This window comes from Muntiacus reevesi, chromosome 7, assembly GCF_963930625.1.
Source record: "Muntiacus reevesi chromosome 7, mMunRee1.1, whole genome shotgun sequence".
NCBI classification, from domain to species: domain Eukaryota; kingdom Metazoa; phylum Chordata; class Mammalia; order Artiodactyla; family Cervidae; genus Muntiacus; species Muntiacus reevesi.
In genome coordinates, this window is record NC_089255.1 from 13,301,117 (window position 1) to 13,317,531 (window position 16,415).

Sequence of the window (16,415 nt, forward strand, 5' to 3'; positions counted from 1 at the left end):
TAAATAGAATCAGATAATGAATGAGTTTTGCTTAACATTCTTTCTTAAGCTGTGTTTTATACCAATAAATGGATATTAATTTTAGCATAGTTAAGAATAAAATGGACTTTTAAAAAACTATCCAGCTACAGAGAAGATATGTGAATTAAGTATATAATATTTCTTTGAGCTATTTCAGTGAGTAAAGGATACTCATTTAGCACAAGAAAATTTCTCTTAGAAAAATATACATCCTCATTTACTTAGTTCACATCTAGTGCTTTTGCATGATTGCCTGAAAGGGTTGTTATCTGAAGGATTGACTGTCATATGTAGCGCGGTCCTAGTGTGGTAATCATTTCTACATTAAAATAATATTTCCAGACAGATTTCGTTTTTTATTTTTATTTTTTATGTTTTTGAGTTTTTTTGGCCACAAGGCATGTGGGATCTTAGCTCCCCCCCAGAGATCAAACTTGCACCCCCTGTGGTGGAAAGTGGAAGTGTTAACCACTGGACCACCAGGGATGTCCCCAAGACAGATTTTAAAATGAGATAAATCACAAAACTGTTTGTGCAGTATGATCCTTTCTGCGAAATAAAAATCAGTGCATAATATACAGCAAAATACTAACATTGACTTTGAGAAGGGTGAGATTACAGGTGATTTTCATTTCATTTACACTTTCTTTTAATTTTCTAATTCTTAAATCCTAGCTCAAACTGCCCACCCCCCCCCCCCAGAAAAAAATATACAGAGGTAATGGGAAGGTAAATATCACAAAATCTGAAAACAGAGCTGTGCCTAAACCTTTAAAGGAGAAAGATGCTGAAGAAGATCCTGATGGTTCTCTCTGAAAGACGCAGCTGCAGAACGGATGAGTGTGTCTCAGCTCAGACTCCGCAGGAGAAGCATCAGGAGAACTGCAGCAATTAGTATACAGAGGGTGCAAACTGTCGGTACCACGATCTCTGTCACGATCTGCATGTAACTTAGCAAAGGCTCTGCAGTGGGGGGAGAGACCAACATGGCAGATGAGAAGGTGAATGCAGCTTCATCCTGAAAGCTTCAGCTGTCTGGAAAAACTTGTAACATGGCATCATCACACTTGCTAATTCTCATTTGCTATAAAAAAGAGAAACTGGTATATTAAATGTTATAAGAAATCGTGTAAGGGCTTCGTAAGATGTTTTAGAAAATATGGATAAAGAATGCTGACTTTTGGTTCTTCAGTACTATAATAAAGTCTATATGTATATCAATGCTTGTGCTTACTCAGAATATTAGCAGCCACATTCCTCAGCTTCAATAATTCTCATTGGGGCGATTTAGATGATATTGGGTATGTTCAGGGTGATATAGCCGTGGACTCATTGGAGGGATTTAGGAAAAAAAATTCCTTAAAAAATATTTGCAGCTTTTCAAAGGTGTGATTGTATATCTTAAGAGGTATAGGAATTTCTATATTGAAAATTTTTATGGTAATTCTTACCATAGCTAAATAATTTTAAGAGTTAAATAATAAACATTATTTCATGTGCATTAATATTGTGGTAGATTTTTATGAAATGCCTGCTTTTAGGTTTTGTGCCAGGCACCCTTGGTTACTGAGATAAATAAGGCACAGACCCTATTCTCTTGGAGTTCATGGGCTCAGTAGTAAATTCTACATCATGTTTCTGTATTAATTTAATAGAATATATATCTTTAATATTGCTTGATTATTTAGATGAGGGGGGAGAGGACAGTGGTATATTGGCCTGTAAAAGTAGCTGAGTTGGTAGGATTTGAGCTAGCATTTTCCACCTCTGATACCACATTAAAGATGAATTTGTTAAATGTGCATAACAGTTAAAAAAATTTTTTTTATTAAAACAGGAAGTGTATTTCTCTCATTGCCCTTATGTATGGGTGGTTTAGTTGTTAAGTCATCTCTGACTCTTGCGACCCCATGGACTGTAGCCTGCCAGGCTCCTCTGTCCTTGGGATTCCCAGGCCAGAGTACTGGAGTGGGTTGCCATTTCCTTCTCCTGGGGATCTCCCCGATCCAGGAATCGAACCGGGTCTCCATTGCAGGCAGACTGACTGAGCTACAAAGGAAGCCCCTTATATATAAAAACAAACTACAAAGAAACAGATGATATGCATTGGCATTTCTTGATGCATTTTACTATCCTGCTTATTCTACATCTCTGACCCTTTTAGGTCCTATTGCCTTAGAAATGCCTTCTGTGAGAGCAAGGACCTTGTTTTGTTTATTGCTATGTCGCCAGGGCTTAAAACACCCTTGAGCCAATAGTGACTGTTTAATAATTACTTGCTGAGTGAGTGAATATAATGTCTAGAGTGTTCGTGGATTTTTCTTCATTCCATTTGGTAGAATGGTTGAATTTCTCCCTCCTTCCAGCAGCCCACTATAACAATAGTAGATTTATAAATTTACACTATGATTCAGAATCAAACGAGTAGATAAAATATTTCTTTTTCATGGTAGATTTTTAGAAAATGTTTCAAATGCTGATAGAAATTTGACATTACTTCAAAATAAAGGGGAAAAGTCCATTTCTAATTATGTGGTTTTGGAAGATTGACTTAAGGTGGGTCCACATTTTGAGATTTTGATAATACCACTACATACGTTAATTACATGGTTTAATTATCAAAGAATTAAACTCACCTGCAGCAAGCATCTGGTTGTTGATAGAGCAAATTTCCAAGGCTTTGAAGTACCAACTTTCCACCTAATAAAAACCCACTTGGTAAGTAAAGTTGTCTTACTATGTTTGCACTGTTTGAAATCATTTTTGGAATAGTGTGGGATAAAATTTTTTTTTAAGAATCTGATTATAGTTTAAATCAGTTAATATTTATTGAATGCCTATGCATCATTGTGAGGGAGCCAAAGAGCAGTTTTTATTCTTATAATCTAGCTATCTTTTTCTAATAATGCAATTACTATCTTTTCTACTAATGCAAAAATAGTGAATACCTGATAACTATCAGTCACTGCTTCTATTTATAGTCCAACTAGACTCACCCTGAAAGAATGTTGATAAACAAGTGAGATTTTTTCAAAAGAATTATAACACTCTAAATTACAACTTGCATTCCCTGCCATTGGGAGCAACAGCATAGAGAATAGAGAGCTGATAGAAAAAATGTGTAGGTTATAGAAAATGGGAGGTTTTATAGAATATTTTTTATTATTTTAATCTCATTTTGGAAACAGTGCACTTGTATTGCTGTGCCATTTGGTGGGAAAAGAAGTGAAAAATTTTAATAACCCTAGTCTGCTCTTAATGTTCTGTGTGCTAGGATTGCATTGTCCTTACCCCCATTCCAAGCAAATAAGCAAGAAGGGGAAAAAACACCAGGCTCTGTTCCCAGATACCCCTGTGAGGTGCTTGCTAAACACTGTACTCCAGTTACCTAGTTCTAAAATCCAGAAAGAATAACGTCGAGAATTATTCCTACCTCTCTCGGATTGGGAAACCCATTGGCAGTGATAATCCTCTTGTAATATTCAACTGAAGCCTTTGGATAGCGCGGCCTATTTTTCTTGTTGAAATCAATATAGTAGAATCCATATCTATCTGAGTATCCTCTCTCCCATTCAAACTTATCCAACAGAGACCAGGAAGTATACCCTTTTACATTAGCACCATCTTTGATAGCTGCAAAAACATTTTATTCCATTTTGAATATGTTTTATTTTCTTTGAAAAACACTATTGTGAAGATAACCTTAAATATTTTCATTTATGAGATTTAGAAACAAGTTTTAATCGTGTTACAAATTTTGCCCAAGTTGAATAAAAAGATATGTGAAGACAGTTTGTATCTTACCTTTTAGCATTTCATTTGTGTATCCTTTAAGATATTGAATTCTCCACTCATCACACAGTTGGGTACAGTGTAATTTTTGAGACGCTCCATTTTCTGTCACATATATGAGTGGATTGCCGTATTGAGTCTGAAAGGAATCATGGCAACACATATTGAAGCCTGCCATATTCTAATTGGGCATGTTTAGCATTTAGTAGATGCCAGTTAGCATGTTTATTTAGAGATGAATGTAGGCAGAGGCAAGTTAATATAGAAAAAAATTATATATATATATATATATATATATATATATATATATATTTTTTTTTTTTGGGTGCATCATGAAGCAAATGGGATCTTAGTTCCCTAACCAGGGATTGAACCTGTGCCCCCTGCATCCCTGCCTTGGAAGCATGGAGTCTTAACCACTGAACCACCATAGAAGTCTCAGGATAATTCATTTCTTGACAAGCCATCATTTTAGAGAAAATATGCTTCATGTCTTGTTTTTGTCCATATGTTCCATTACAGGTGAGAAGGGCGTAATAATACATGAGATTTTTGAAGTTTTATTTATAAATGTATATAGTACCTGTATCACATGTAATCATATATTGTTGATATATATGCATATTATATGAATTTAATTTATATAAGATATAACAACCATGTATATGATCTCTATATATGATTATTAGTAGACATTCATCTTTTTTTGGCCATGCTCTGTACCATGTGGGATCTTAGTCCCCTGACCAAGGATTGAACCTGTGCCCCCTGCAATGGAAGTTGAGAGTCTTAACCAAGATCTTAACCAAGATCACCAAGAAAGTCAACATTAGTCTTTCTTTAAGACCTGTATCTAGTAGCTTCTGAAGTGTAACTGGGTTCTTTAATTTAACTTTAAAGTTTTTAAAGTTTAATTTAACCCAGTTAAAGTAACTGGGTTCTTTAATTTAAATGTAGGCACATGAGCTTATGCTGTAAAAACATGAATGCAGGTAAAAAATGTCCTTCAGCTTAATGTAGTCACCTGAGCAAAGTTGAGAAGCCTCCGAAATCCCCATGGCACAGAATATAGCCATTTAGATCCCAGATCAGGCCAGTTTGGGTCAACCAGTTCTACTAAGTCACGATCATTCTGGTAGCTGGGACCCTGGCCAGAGGGATAGTTCCTTTCCGTGATGTACCGAGTCGTAAAATGACCTAAGCCCAAGAAGTCAGATGTGCCTTTAATGTAGCTCTTCTCCTGGAGTGAGAACACTGGCAATCTCGACATTTCCAGGCCTTGCTCTGCACTCTTTCTTCCTAATGAGAGAAAAAAGTAGAATTTAACCAACTTCTATTTTCTCACAGTCATTCTGTTGTCAGGTACCACGATGATACTGGTGTGTTGACATGTAAGCCATTATCCAGATCCTGGGCTTTGGAATGCATCAGCATGGAAATTATAATCTTAGCCTTTCAAACTGGATTTCGCCATTGGAATACTAGCCAAAAATTTTTCAGTTCATATTGCTTAAAAGCAATATTTTCACAGATTACTCAGTAAGTGGTGTATGGAAAGTTGTACAGCTATCTGGAAAAAAGCAGAACTAGGTTATTCCTTACATCAAAAGTTGGTGATTTCGTTTGCCTCTGGGAAGGGAACTGGAGGCCAGTGGTACTCTGGCCAGCAGGGGAGAGACGGTCATGTTCAGGCCTGTGGTGTCAGCTGGAACCACCTCTGTGCTGGGCAGTGTCCTTGCTTTCACTGACCGATACTAAATCTACTTATTCTACACTACTTATGTAAAAGGATGTATGTACAAGGATCTTCATTAGCAAAAGATTGGAAGCAACCTGAAGGACTGTCAGGAGAGACTGATTAATAAGTAAGTGATGGGGTATGTTACATCAGTACCACACTCTGCAGCCATTAGAATGAATGAGGCGGTGTTTCATATACCAGCATAGATGAGTGCCAAGATGGATGCTCGAGTGAAACAAAGATGCAGAGCATTATGAATATGTAAGTATGTACACACACCAAGCAGCAGTGGTTTTTGCTTATGCGCGCACAATCCATCTCTGAAAGTGTACTTCCTTCTGGGGAGGATAGGAATAGTGAGGTGGGGGAGGGAAGGAAATTTAACCTTTTTCACTTTTTTATACTTAAAAATTTTTTTTTTAATTTTTTACACTAACTTTGATGTTTGCTCCATCCTAAGGGTAGGTTCATCTTTATATTCAAAAAAAGAAATATTTTAGAGACACATTCCATAGTTTGAGGCTTAAAGAAAGACATAAATTAAGGTCAGAAATTTGCTGCCTCCAAAACATAAAATGAGTTAAGACTATTCACAGAAAGCTCAGAAAACAGCTGTCATCCTCACTGTCCTGACCCTCAACATCATCTTTATTTTTACATCATTCTGTTTCATTCTCTTTCTTGGGAACTACAACTAAATGTTTAAAAGATATACTTTGAAACATGTCCTTGTATAAACTTCTCAAAAAAAGTTTAAGTCAATGTATAAAGGAAAGTAACATTTTTATGTGTTGATAACTAAAATGCAGTCATAAAAATGTTTCCAAAAAGGTTACTGGTTTAGATTAAATGAGTGAAAAGGTTGTATTATTAAATCCATTTAAATACTAAGTGTTATTATTTTCAGTTATATTTAGGAACTTGAGAAAAACCATAGGAATTGTCACTGTAGTGCCTACTACAATAACCACTCACCATATGTGGCTACTGGAATATGGCTAATGTGACTGCATCTTCAACTCAGTCACACTGAAGGATTGAACTTTTAATTTTGTTTGATTGGAATTTAAATAGACACAACTCACTACAGGCTCTTATATTGAACAGCACAGGTATAGGACATGTAGAACATTTCCATGATCACCAAAGGTTCTGTTGCACAGTACTGGTCTAGAATTACCTTTCGTCAAGTATGTATTGTGAATGAATGCTTCAGAGACGCCTGGGAGTAATTTGCGAATGAGATTTCAGGCAGAGTGCTTTCACTACTAAAGAAAATATTAACTGTTTTGTCAACTATAGTCAATAATGCTGGAGGAAAAAAAGAAAACTACATAGAAGATCCTTCTTTCCACATTGTATAAAGGAAAACTTGAGCCCTGTTCTCCCTTAAATTATCAGAGTTGGAGTTGGTGCAGTCTAGGTTTATTGACCTTAAGCCCAAGAACTTCTCTAGGATAAGTAATCAGTTTGGCTCTTTGGTACAATCTTGTGGCACCTGCAGTGGCTTCTGAGGGTCCCGAGAGAGCAAACACAGCGTGTGAATGATGGGGTGTGTCTGTAGGAATGTTCCATGTGGGCACTGTCCTATCTGAGGACTTTTTTCTTACACATCTTCAGGAATGATTTTCTCAAGATTTTGAGTGTATATGCACAGATGTGTCACAGAATTGGTTGTTGTCAATAGATTTTTAGAGATTAGTCTAATCCCTTCACTTTTTTTAACTGTAAAGGTTTTTTTTTTTTTAATGTGTAACATGGGCAAAATTACTTAAGTCAATACATTTTTAAGGAATTCCGCATGTTCTGGTTCTTTCCACTGGCAATCACCTTAGTTCCTCCAGTCATAATTTCCAAGATAACACAGCCCTTTCAAAAAGATTTGCTCAGTCCACAGCCATCATGTCAGTCAGTCCACAGTTACTTTTAGCTGGGCCTCTTTGTTCTCTATTGGAATAGGTACACACTTCAAAATCCCCCACCTATAATCTTTGAGATCCAGTTTCCTTAAACAATTTATTTTAGGACCCTTGAAGTTAAAGATAGCAAGTACATTACTATATATTCCTTCATCTTTTCTAATATTGAAAAGTCTTGTTATATCCAATTTTTACTCATTAGCCTAGCAAAAAATGTTACCAGTCTCACTCACCACTTCAATAGAATAACAATGATGGAAGCAAAACTTGCATTCTCAACGTGGCCACACGAACAATTTATGGACACTGATCCCTTCACTTTTAGACGATAAAGACAGACAGGAAGAGGTGAAGCACCTTGCCCAGAATCAGTCACTGGTTAGTGACCGAGTTGGAATTAGAACTTGCTGCCAACTCTTCTAGAGAAGTCTGATAAATGGTGCTTTAGAAGGGGAAATTTTTGATACGCTGATGCAAACATTCTTAGTCAAACACTAAAATAATGTTGATGTGTGAGAGTTTAATCTATTTCACTGTCACCCCTGCCTTTTTTAGGGGGCTGAAACCAAATCCCAGTTACATGTTTTAGACTGGCCAGACACTGCTGGTCGCCTCCCCCGTAGTCCCATGCTGGTCTGCTTCCGCGTTCTCCTTCTCACCCTCTTTCCGAGAGCTACATCCTTTCTGTAAGCCTTAGTTCTCTGCCCCCCGCCCCCGGCCTCTGAGGCTCTAGTCCTGGTGGTCAGGGCAACCTGGGGCTAGTGACAGTTCTGTCCCCTGAGGTGCAAAGGCGACAAAGAACTGTACTAAAAAGATCTTCACAACCCAGATAATCACGATGGTGTGACCACTCACCTAGAGTCAGACATCCTGGAATGTGAAGTCAAGTGGGCCTTAGGAAGCATCACTATGAACAAAGCTAGTGGAGGTGATGGAATTCCAGTTGAGCTATTTCAAATCCCAAAAGATGATGCTGTGAAAGTGCTGCACTCAATATGCCAGCAAATCTGGAAAACTCAGCAGTGGCCACAGGACTGGAAAAGGTCAGCTTTCATTCCAATCCCAAAGAAAGGCTATACCAAAGAATGCTCAAACTACCACACAACTGCACTCATCTCACACGCTAGTAAAGTAATGCTCAAAATTCTCCAAGCCAGGCTTCAACAGTACATGAACAGTGAACTTCCAGATGTTCAAGCTGGTTTTAGAAAAGGCAGAGGAACCAGAGATCAAATTGCCAACATCCACTGGATCATTGAAAAAGCAAGAGAGTTGCAGAAAAACAACTATTTCTGCTTTATTGACTATGCCAAAGCCTTTGACTATGTGGATCACAATAAACTGTGGAAAATTCTGAAAGAGATGGGAATACCAGACCATCTGACCTGCCTCTTGAGAAATCTGTATGCAGGTCAGGAAGCAACAACTAGAACTGGACATGGAACAACAGACTGGTTCCAAATCAGGAAAGGAGTATGTCAAGGCTGTATATTGTTACCCTGCTTATTTAACTTATATGCAGAGTAAATCATGAGAAATGCTGGACTGGATGAGGCACAAGCTGGGATCAAGATTGCCGGAAGAAATATCAATAACCTCAGATATGCAGATGACACTACCCTCATGGCGGAAAGTGAAGAACTAGAGAGCCTCTTGATGAAGTGAAAGAGGAAAGTGAAAAAGTTGACTTAAAGCTCAACATTCAGAAAACTAAGATCATGGCATCCAGTCCCATCACTTCATGGCAAATAGATGGGGAAACAGTGGAAGATTTTATTTTGGGGGGCTCCAAAATCACTGCAGATGGTGACTGCAGCCATGAGATTAAAAGATGCTTACTCCTTGGAAGGAAAGTTATGACCAACCTAGACAGCATATTAAAAAGCAGAGACATTACTTTGCCAACAAAGGTCCATCTATCTAGTCAAGGCTATGGTTTTTCTAATAGTCATGTATGGATAAGAGAGTTGAGCTATAAAGAAAGTTGAGTGCCAAAGAATTGATACTTTTGAACTGTGGTGTTGGAGAAGATTCTTGAGAGTCCCTTGGACTGCAAGGAGATCCAACCAGACCATTCTAAAGCAAATCAGTCTTGAATATTCATTGGAAGGACTGATGTTGAAGCTGAAATGCCAATAATTTGGCCACCTAATTTGAGGAACTGACTCATTTGAAAAGACCCTGATGCTGGGAAAGATGCAAGGCAGGAGGAGAAGGGGACAACAGAGGATCAGATGGTTGGATGGCATCACCGACTCAATGGACATGAGTTTGACTGGACTCCAGGTGTGGTGAAGGACAGGGAGGCTTGGCATGCTGCAATCCATAGGGTCACAAAGAGTCAGACACGACTGAGAGACTGAATTGAACTGAACTGAGGCTCAAACGGAAGTCAACTGGAAGTAGAAGCTGTTTCTTAGGAAGATTTTCCTTGTTCTTAAAAACAGATGATATGCTATTCCCGTTTTTTCTGCTTCAGAGCGTTGATATACAAAGATGTGATGCCTGGAGCTGCTGTAGCCATCTTGTGGCCTTGGAAAGTAGATGATGAGTTAGCTAAAAGTGCCAGAGTAGGAAAGATGAAATGAATCTGGGTTCCCAAAGACATCCCTGAGGGCTGAATTAACTACTTGTGGATCACCCCTTTCTGGATTTCAGGTAAGATGATAAATCCTCTACTTTTCAATCCATTTTATTTGGAGTTTTCTATGAAGTGGCAGTTAAAAACATTGAAATTAGAGGATTGTCTTTATTCCCTTCTCTGACACTGTGGAAAGCAGAACTTGGAAAGTATTCCTCAAGGGACAAAAAGAACCAGCAATAGGACTGAGTCCACCCAAGACCATGTCTTTGACTCCTCACTCCTACTTCACTGCATTTGGGTGGAGAGGAGTGGGGAGGAGAAGACAGGACAACAGAACACAGAAGGGAGCGGCTTACAGAATTGCTAACTGTTCTTCCTCTGGATTCTGATATTCTCATTTTCCGGGTCTAGAAACTTGTTTGGATGTCCCTCGCCCTTCCAGTTCAAACACCCAGTTCTCAGTTCTGGGGGGCTGGGTTACCCTCTGAGTGCTTTACCCGAACCAGCCCAGCGTGTTCTTTCCCCCTGCCTGTCCGTCCTTTGGCTCGAGCTCCATGCTGTTGCTGTGGTATCTGGAGTCTGAAAAGGAGACATGGCTCACCAATGTGGTCCTTCATGACTTGGGGGTAGTCACCGGCGTAGATGGGGTTGGCAAACCAGCCCAGGCAGAACTGTAGGTACCTCTCGGCAGCCTCTACGTCCTTGGGGTTACTAAGGTCCACAGGCTCCCCCCAGTCGCAGTTTAATGAGATCCCCACCAGACCTTAAAAGAAAGAAGAGGGGGTGGCAGGCAGGGTGACCGCCCCGCTGGCCGCTCTCGGCGCCCTCGGCGGGAGGACTCACCTTGCTGGGTGGGAGGACTCACCTTGCTGCTGCCTGCGCCACGTGTCGTTGTAGGCGTGCCAGACTCGGGCGTGGGCCTGGGAGAGAGAGGATCCATCGGGGGCGCCGACCGTACCCATTTCTCTCCTCCCTTGCAACCCCTCCTTTCTAACTCGGGAGATCGCTTTAAGTTTTATCCTTTTCATGAGTCCAGCATTGATTAGCCCGACCCATAGGCTCCCTTCCTCTGACCTCCATTTTCCTTGTACTATGGAGGACACTTGGTCTAAATCGGGCATGAACGCATAAGCCACCACTTTGCGTTCCTTGTTGTTTCTAAGATTTTTGCTAACGTGTCTGCTTTGTTCCTGGTTGTCCTGTGCTGTCACTAGGCATTGCTTTCAGCATGTGTACTCAGGAAATTAGGAAAACACCAAGCATCTGAAACAGTCTTGAGAAACTGAATGCAAAGTGTGCCAACCTGCCTTCTCTCCACATTCTCCCCCAGGGACCCGCTGATGTCTTCAGAGCTCTGCCCTTTAAATATTCACAGTTAAAGAAATCCTAAGCTCAATAGAGAAAGAATGAGAAAGTTCTCTTGCTGACATGAATTTGAGGGTCTGGTATGTGGTCCCTTGCCTGCCCGCTTGATCAGATTGTCCACCTTCTGTTGAGAGTCCATTGGGGGCCACCCCACCAGGCCTTGCACCCATTCCCCAGTCATCATCACCTGGACCCTCATATATGTCCTGGAATGGGGTCCATTCCTTCCCCTCTTCTCAGGCCCTTCAGCATCTCCTCTGTCCTCCTCAGTTTCTGCCCTAACTGAGCCTGGCTGCCCCTGCAGACCACTGCAGCCACTGCAGCTCTTTCCAGCAGATGCCGTTTTCCCCTCTCACACCCCACATACCTTAGGAGAGTGTCTGCCTTGCTCTTTGTTGCTTCCAAATGATTTCTCCTTCCTCCTCCAAAAACTCCAGATCCTTTGACGTCCATGCTATCAGACAAGCACTCCTAACCCCTTCCCTCTCCTTTACCACCCTCCTCTTACTTCTGCTTGTGCACTGAAGATTTTCACCCCTAGCTCTCTGTCATCCCCCTTTCCTCCTGTCACCATGCCCCACAAGACAGTTTAGACCTGTAGGTGACAAGTTTTCACACTCATGGGCTCCAGCCTCTCGGCCAGATTGCCAGCTCTAGGGAGCAGTCCAGGCATCTGGGCCGCAGTGTCCAGCAAAGCACTGGATGGGACCCTCGCTCACAGATGCTCATGGGCGGGAAGAGGACTGCGCGGGTGCGAAGGTGCGAGGCGGCAGAGGACTAGGCTCAGACTCGGGCCCCTGGGGCAGGCTTAGCTGTCACTGGGGCTTCCCGCTCCACCTTGACCCCGGCCTTCACTCCCAGAAGGACCCACCTCACCTTAATGACATGATGTGCCGCCTTGTACAGGCCCGTGCCCTGGAGCTTCAGGCCAGGTGCGTGGTGGCCCGTCTCGTAGCCCTTTTCTGCCATTGTCTGCAGGGATGGCAAGTGGGGTCCACAGGACCCGTGAGAAGTGACGGGGTGCACTCTTGGCTGGAAAGTGGGTTTTCCCACCTGGAGTGGGGGTCTGCTTACCCGAGGATCACTGAAAGTAACCCAGTGTTTCACACGGTCCCCAAAAGCCTCAAAGCACAGGTTGGCATAATCACTGAAGTAGTTGGCCATGCTCACGTTCTGCCACCCACCGCACTTGGCCTGGAGCAGCTGCGAACAGAGGGGCGGAGAGAGAAGCAGGTGCCCCGAGGGTCCGTCTCCAGAAAAGACTTTTGGGGTCAATGGGCCAAGTTTGTGGAAGAAGCTTGGAGGATGTTTAGAGGAAAGAGGAGCAAAGATGCAGGATCTCAGGCATTAAAACTTGAAGATTTAGGGGGTGAAATGGGTCAGGTGGGAGGGAGGGAACATGTGTGTGTGTGTGTGTGTGTGTATTTCTGATTCACTTCATTGTACAGCAGAAACATACACAACATCACAACTTTGTAAAGCAATTACGCTCCAGTAGAGAGAGAGAGAAAAGACTTGAAGATAGCGGCAGTGTTTAACTGTAGAGAAACATGGAGACATATTATACCTTATACAAACAAGAGGGAGAAAGCAGAGAAAGTTTGAGATTCTCGTGCTTTAAAAGAACTGTATAGAATGAGTATTTAAGAAAATTTGCCAGAGGAAAGAGGTCTGATCATGAGGAAAGAATCTTGATTATAAATTCTGAAGAAAGAAGACACAATGCTGGGAGTGGGAACCCTGGTTAGAATTTCCAGGGCCGTGCAGGGTCTCAGAAACCTCCCAGAAGCCTCTGTCATGACAGCAGCTCTGCTTCCTTCAGGGCAGGGCTCTCTCCCACCCAAGGGCATCTGCTCATCATGCAAGATTTCCCCAAGATTCATCGCTCCATCAAGATTGCCTTCTGAACTCGTCTTGGAGGGTTTGAGGGAATGCTAAAGGGGTGGTGACAGTGATTAACCCAGAAGAAGAAGGAAGGTGGTTTCCAGTTCGCGTCCCTAAAGCCTGCTCTGCACCCCCAGCCCCAGCTCAGAGGCCTTCCTCCCGCCTCATGCCCAACCCTCCAAAGCGTCAATGGAACTCCATCTTCTCCCTCACACCTCCCTGAAGTCGGTGTCTTGTCCTCTGCCCTCCCACCACCCTGTGTCACAGGGAGGCACAGAAACGACTCCTCTGCCACCTGGGCTCTGAGGAGCCTTGCTGAACAAATGAAAAAACTTCTTGAATGGTGATGTCTAACAGTGAGGTTCCTACAGAGATCACCTGGGAGGGTGGGGGTGCTCACCTTTTGTAAATTTTTTTTATTAACTTATAAATTTTTTTGGTATGTGGGATCTTAATTCCCTGACCAGGGATCACACCTGTGTCTCCTGCATCGGGAACACCGAGTCTTAACCACTGAACCACAAGGAAAGTCCCGAGGGTGCTCATGTAGGAGCACAAACAGTGCTAATTCTAACAAACTAGGGAAAGAAAGGCTGAGCAAACTTGTTAATTCCATGAACTCTTACTCAAATGAGACTTCTTTCTTTAGAAGTTTGAGTTGTTGCTTCTAGGTTAAATGTTTTGGGAAACAACAGAATCTGCACTTACCACTTAATTACAAACATCAGTTAAATCAGTGTTACTTCCCTGCCATGGGTAAGTTGAGAGATTTCTTCTTCACTTCCTGCCATCTTCCTATCCTGAGCCAGAGCCCAGACTCCAGGCTTTGCCCCCACCTTGGCCATCCCAAGTGCCCAGAGCAGGCTCCCTCCTGCTGAGCTGAGCTTCCCCTTGGGCCTCTGAACCTGCACAGCCTCACCTGTGGGAGATCCCAGTGGTGCAGGGTCACGATGGGGGTTATGTTGCTCTTCAGAAGGGCATCGATGAAGTCACTGTAGAATTGGATTCCCTTCCTGTTCACCCCATCAGCTGAAGGGGAAATAAAAGGAGACGTGATGAGAAAGGATGTTGGCTTTCTGAAGTGCACTATGCCGAGACCCTGGAGCTTTCTGCAGGCCTGAAGGCACACTCAGTCCACCAGCACTTGGGTCTCAGATGGTGGAATAGCTACTCCTGGGAGTCCAGCCAGGAGTCCCCAACCTCGGGGATCTAATGCCTGATGATCTGAGATGGAGCTGATGTAATAAAAATAGAAAGCGCACAGTAAATGTAATGTGCTTGCATCATCCCGAAACCATCCCCCAAAACCATCTGTGGAAAAATTTTCTTCCATGAAACCAGTCCCTGGTGACAAAAATGTTGGGGACTTCTGAGCCCAGCTACCTTCGGAACCCGTGAGAGATGCTGCTGGGGAAACTGTGCTTGTGGGCTGTTCTCCCCACCCAGGACTTGTGGGGTCCCCACCAAACCAACATGACCAAAAGAGGCCACTCTGGGGCAGGGATAGGGTGGTTTTAGCTCACCTCGGACACCCGTGGGCAGGAGCCGGGGCCAGGAGAGGGAGAACCGGTAGTGACTGACATGCAGCTCTCTCAGCAGAGCAACGTCCTCCTGTGCAGATGGGGGTGGGTGCGGGCTGGGTCAGCTGGGCCCTGCCAGGGTGCCTCCTGTCCACACTCCGCATCTATACAACAGGGGTGATGCCACCTCCCCCTGCTTCCTCCTGGGGCTACGCCAGGAGTCGAGTAAAAGGCAGGATATGGGGGTACTCTGAGAAATCCCTCAGGGTGCTGGACCCCCAATCCAGAGAGGAAAGTGGGTGCTGGGCAGAGGGAGAGAGGATGAGCTGGTCCCACTGTCTCCATGGGACCAATTCCCATACAGGGGCCAGGGTCAGGCCATGATGGCCTGTAGGCCCTAGGGTCATGGCCTCGGCCCTTCAGCTGCCCATCCCTTAGACTAAGGCCCTGGTTCAGGTGGGGCCTGCTTTCTTTTCCTTCTACATCCACATACCTTCCCATATCCTGGCACCCCCTCCCCAAGCCCCGGTCACCACCAGCCCCTCCCTGCCGAGCGGCATCGGGGTTGAGGGGGTTTAGCAGATCACCTGGTGGACACTGGCACGTGGGCTCCCCCAGTATGCCACCTCCCAGCTCTCGCTAGGTGATGCTCAGTCACACGCTCACACACACCCATCACTCACTTGGACCTTGTAGTAGCTGTTGCAGGCCACGTCTGCTGTCTCGTCCCCAAGGACGGTCCCCTTCCTGCTGTGCGTGAAGGTATCCCAGATGCTGGGCCCTTTCCCATGTTGGTCCCAGGCGCCCTCAGTCTGGAAGGCAGAACTGCCCACGCCCCAGGAGAAGCCTGCAGGGCGAGACCCCAAGCTGGGCCCTGAGCCTTCTCCTACTCCCCATCCGGGACTGGGATCCTGGGCTGTGCTTCCAGGACCACAGGACAAGCCCCCTCCCTGGCAGCCTGCCCTATCTCCCTAGGGCTAGGGGTGAGAGCATGTGTGGCAGGGGGAGGGGAGAGACATAATACATTAATAGCATTATCTGCACAATTTTAGCTCTAATTGGCATTTAGTATCTATATAGTAACTTTAAAAAAACCTGTTAGGCACCGTAAACACGATATGTAAAACAGATAACTAATGAGAAGCTACAGTATGGCCCAAGGACCTCTACTCAATGCTCTGTGCTGACCTAAATGGGGAGGAAATCCAAAAAAGAAGGGCTCTATGTGTACATATAACTAATTCATTTTGCTATACAGCAGAAACTAACATAAGACTAAAAAGCAACTACACTCCAATAAATATTAAAAAATCTGTTAGGAGTTTTTATTTCAGAACCACTACATGGAATTATTTTCACCATCCTACCTATAAGGAAGCTGAAACACCGAAACTCCTTGACAGGTCAGCCAGTGTGGGCAAGCCGACAGACAGATGGACAGACGGACAGAGCCACTGAAGAGTGGACATACCAAGTGGGAAGTTTCCATAGTAGAAGGAGGCCTCTTCTGGGGATTCCTTCCTGGTGGCCCCCAGCCTGGACGCCAGCAGTAGCACCCAGCAAAGAGTAACAACGCGCACTGGCTTCAT

At 43.4% G+C, this 16,415-nt stretch overlaps 2 protein-coding genes across 6 annotated transcripts in view; one reads left to right on the top strand and one right to left on the bottom strand.

Moving 5' to 3' along the window:
* Positions 1–1,242, top strand: part of ZWILCH (zwilch kinetochore protein) — a 41,216-nt gene extending 39,974 nt beyond the window's left edge. For 3 of the 5 annotated variants that reach the window (XM_065941070.1, XM_065941072.1, XM_065941074.1), the window contains exon 19: positions 697–1,242. The gene's annotated coding sequence lies outside the window, so the exon portion shown is untranslated. The remainder of the gene's footprint in view (positions 1–696) is intronic. The other 2 variants (XM_065941071.1, XM_065941073.1) reach the window with 1 other exon arrangement.
* LCTL (lactase like) lies at positions 869–16,415 on the bottom strand. Its single transcript, XM_065941075.1, has 13 exons — positions 16,298–16,415; positions 15,510–15,673; positions 14,830–14,917; positions 14,226–14,335; positions 12,497–12,625; positions 12,299–12,394; positions 10,923–10,977; positions 10,659–10,820; positions 4,838–5,112; positions 3,826–3,952; positions 3,455–3,654; positions 2,658–2,721; positions 869–984 (listed from the first exon to the last, which is right to left on the bottom strand). The coding sequence occupies exons 1-13, from the start codon at positions 16,413–16,415 to the stop codon at positions 869–871; spliced, it is 1,704 nt and encodes a 567-aa protein (XP_065797147.1).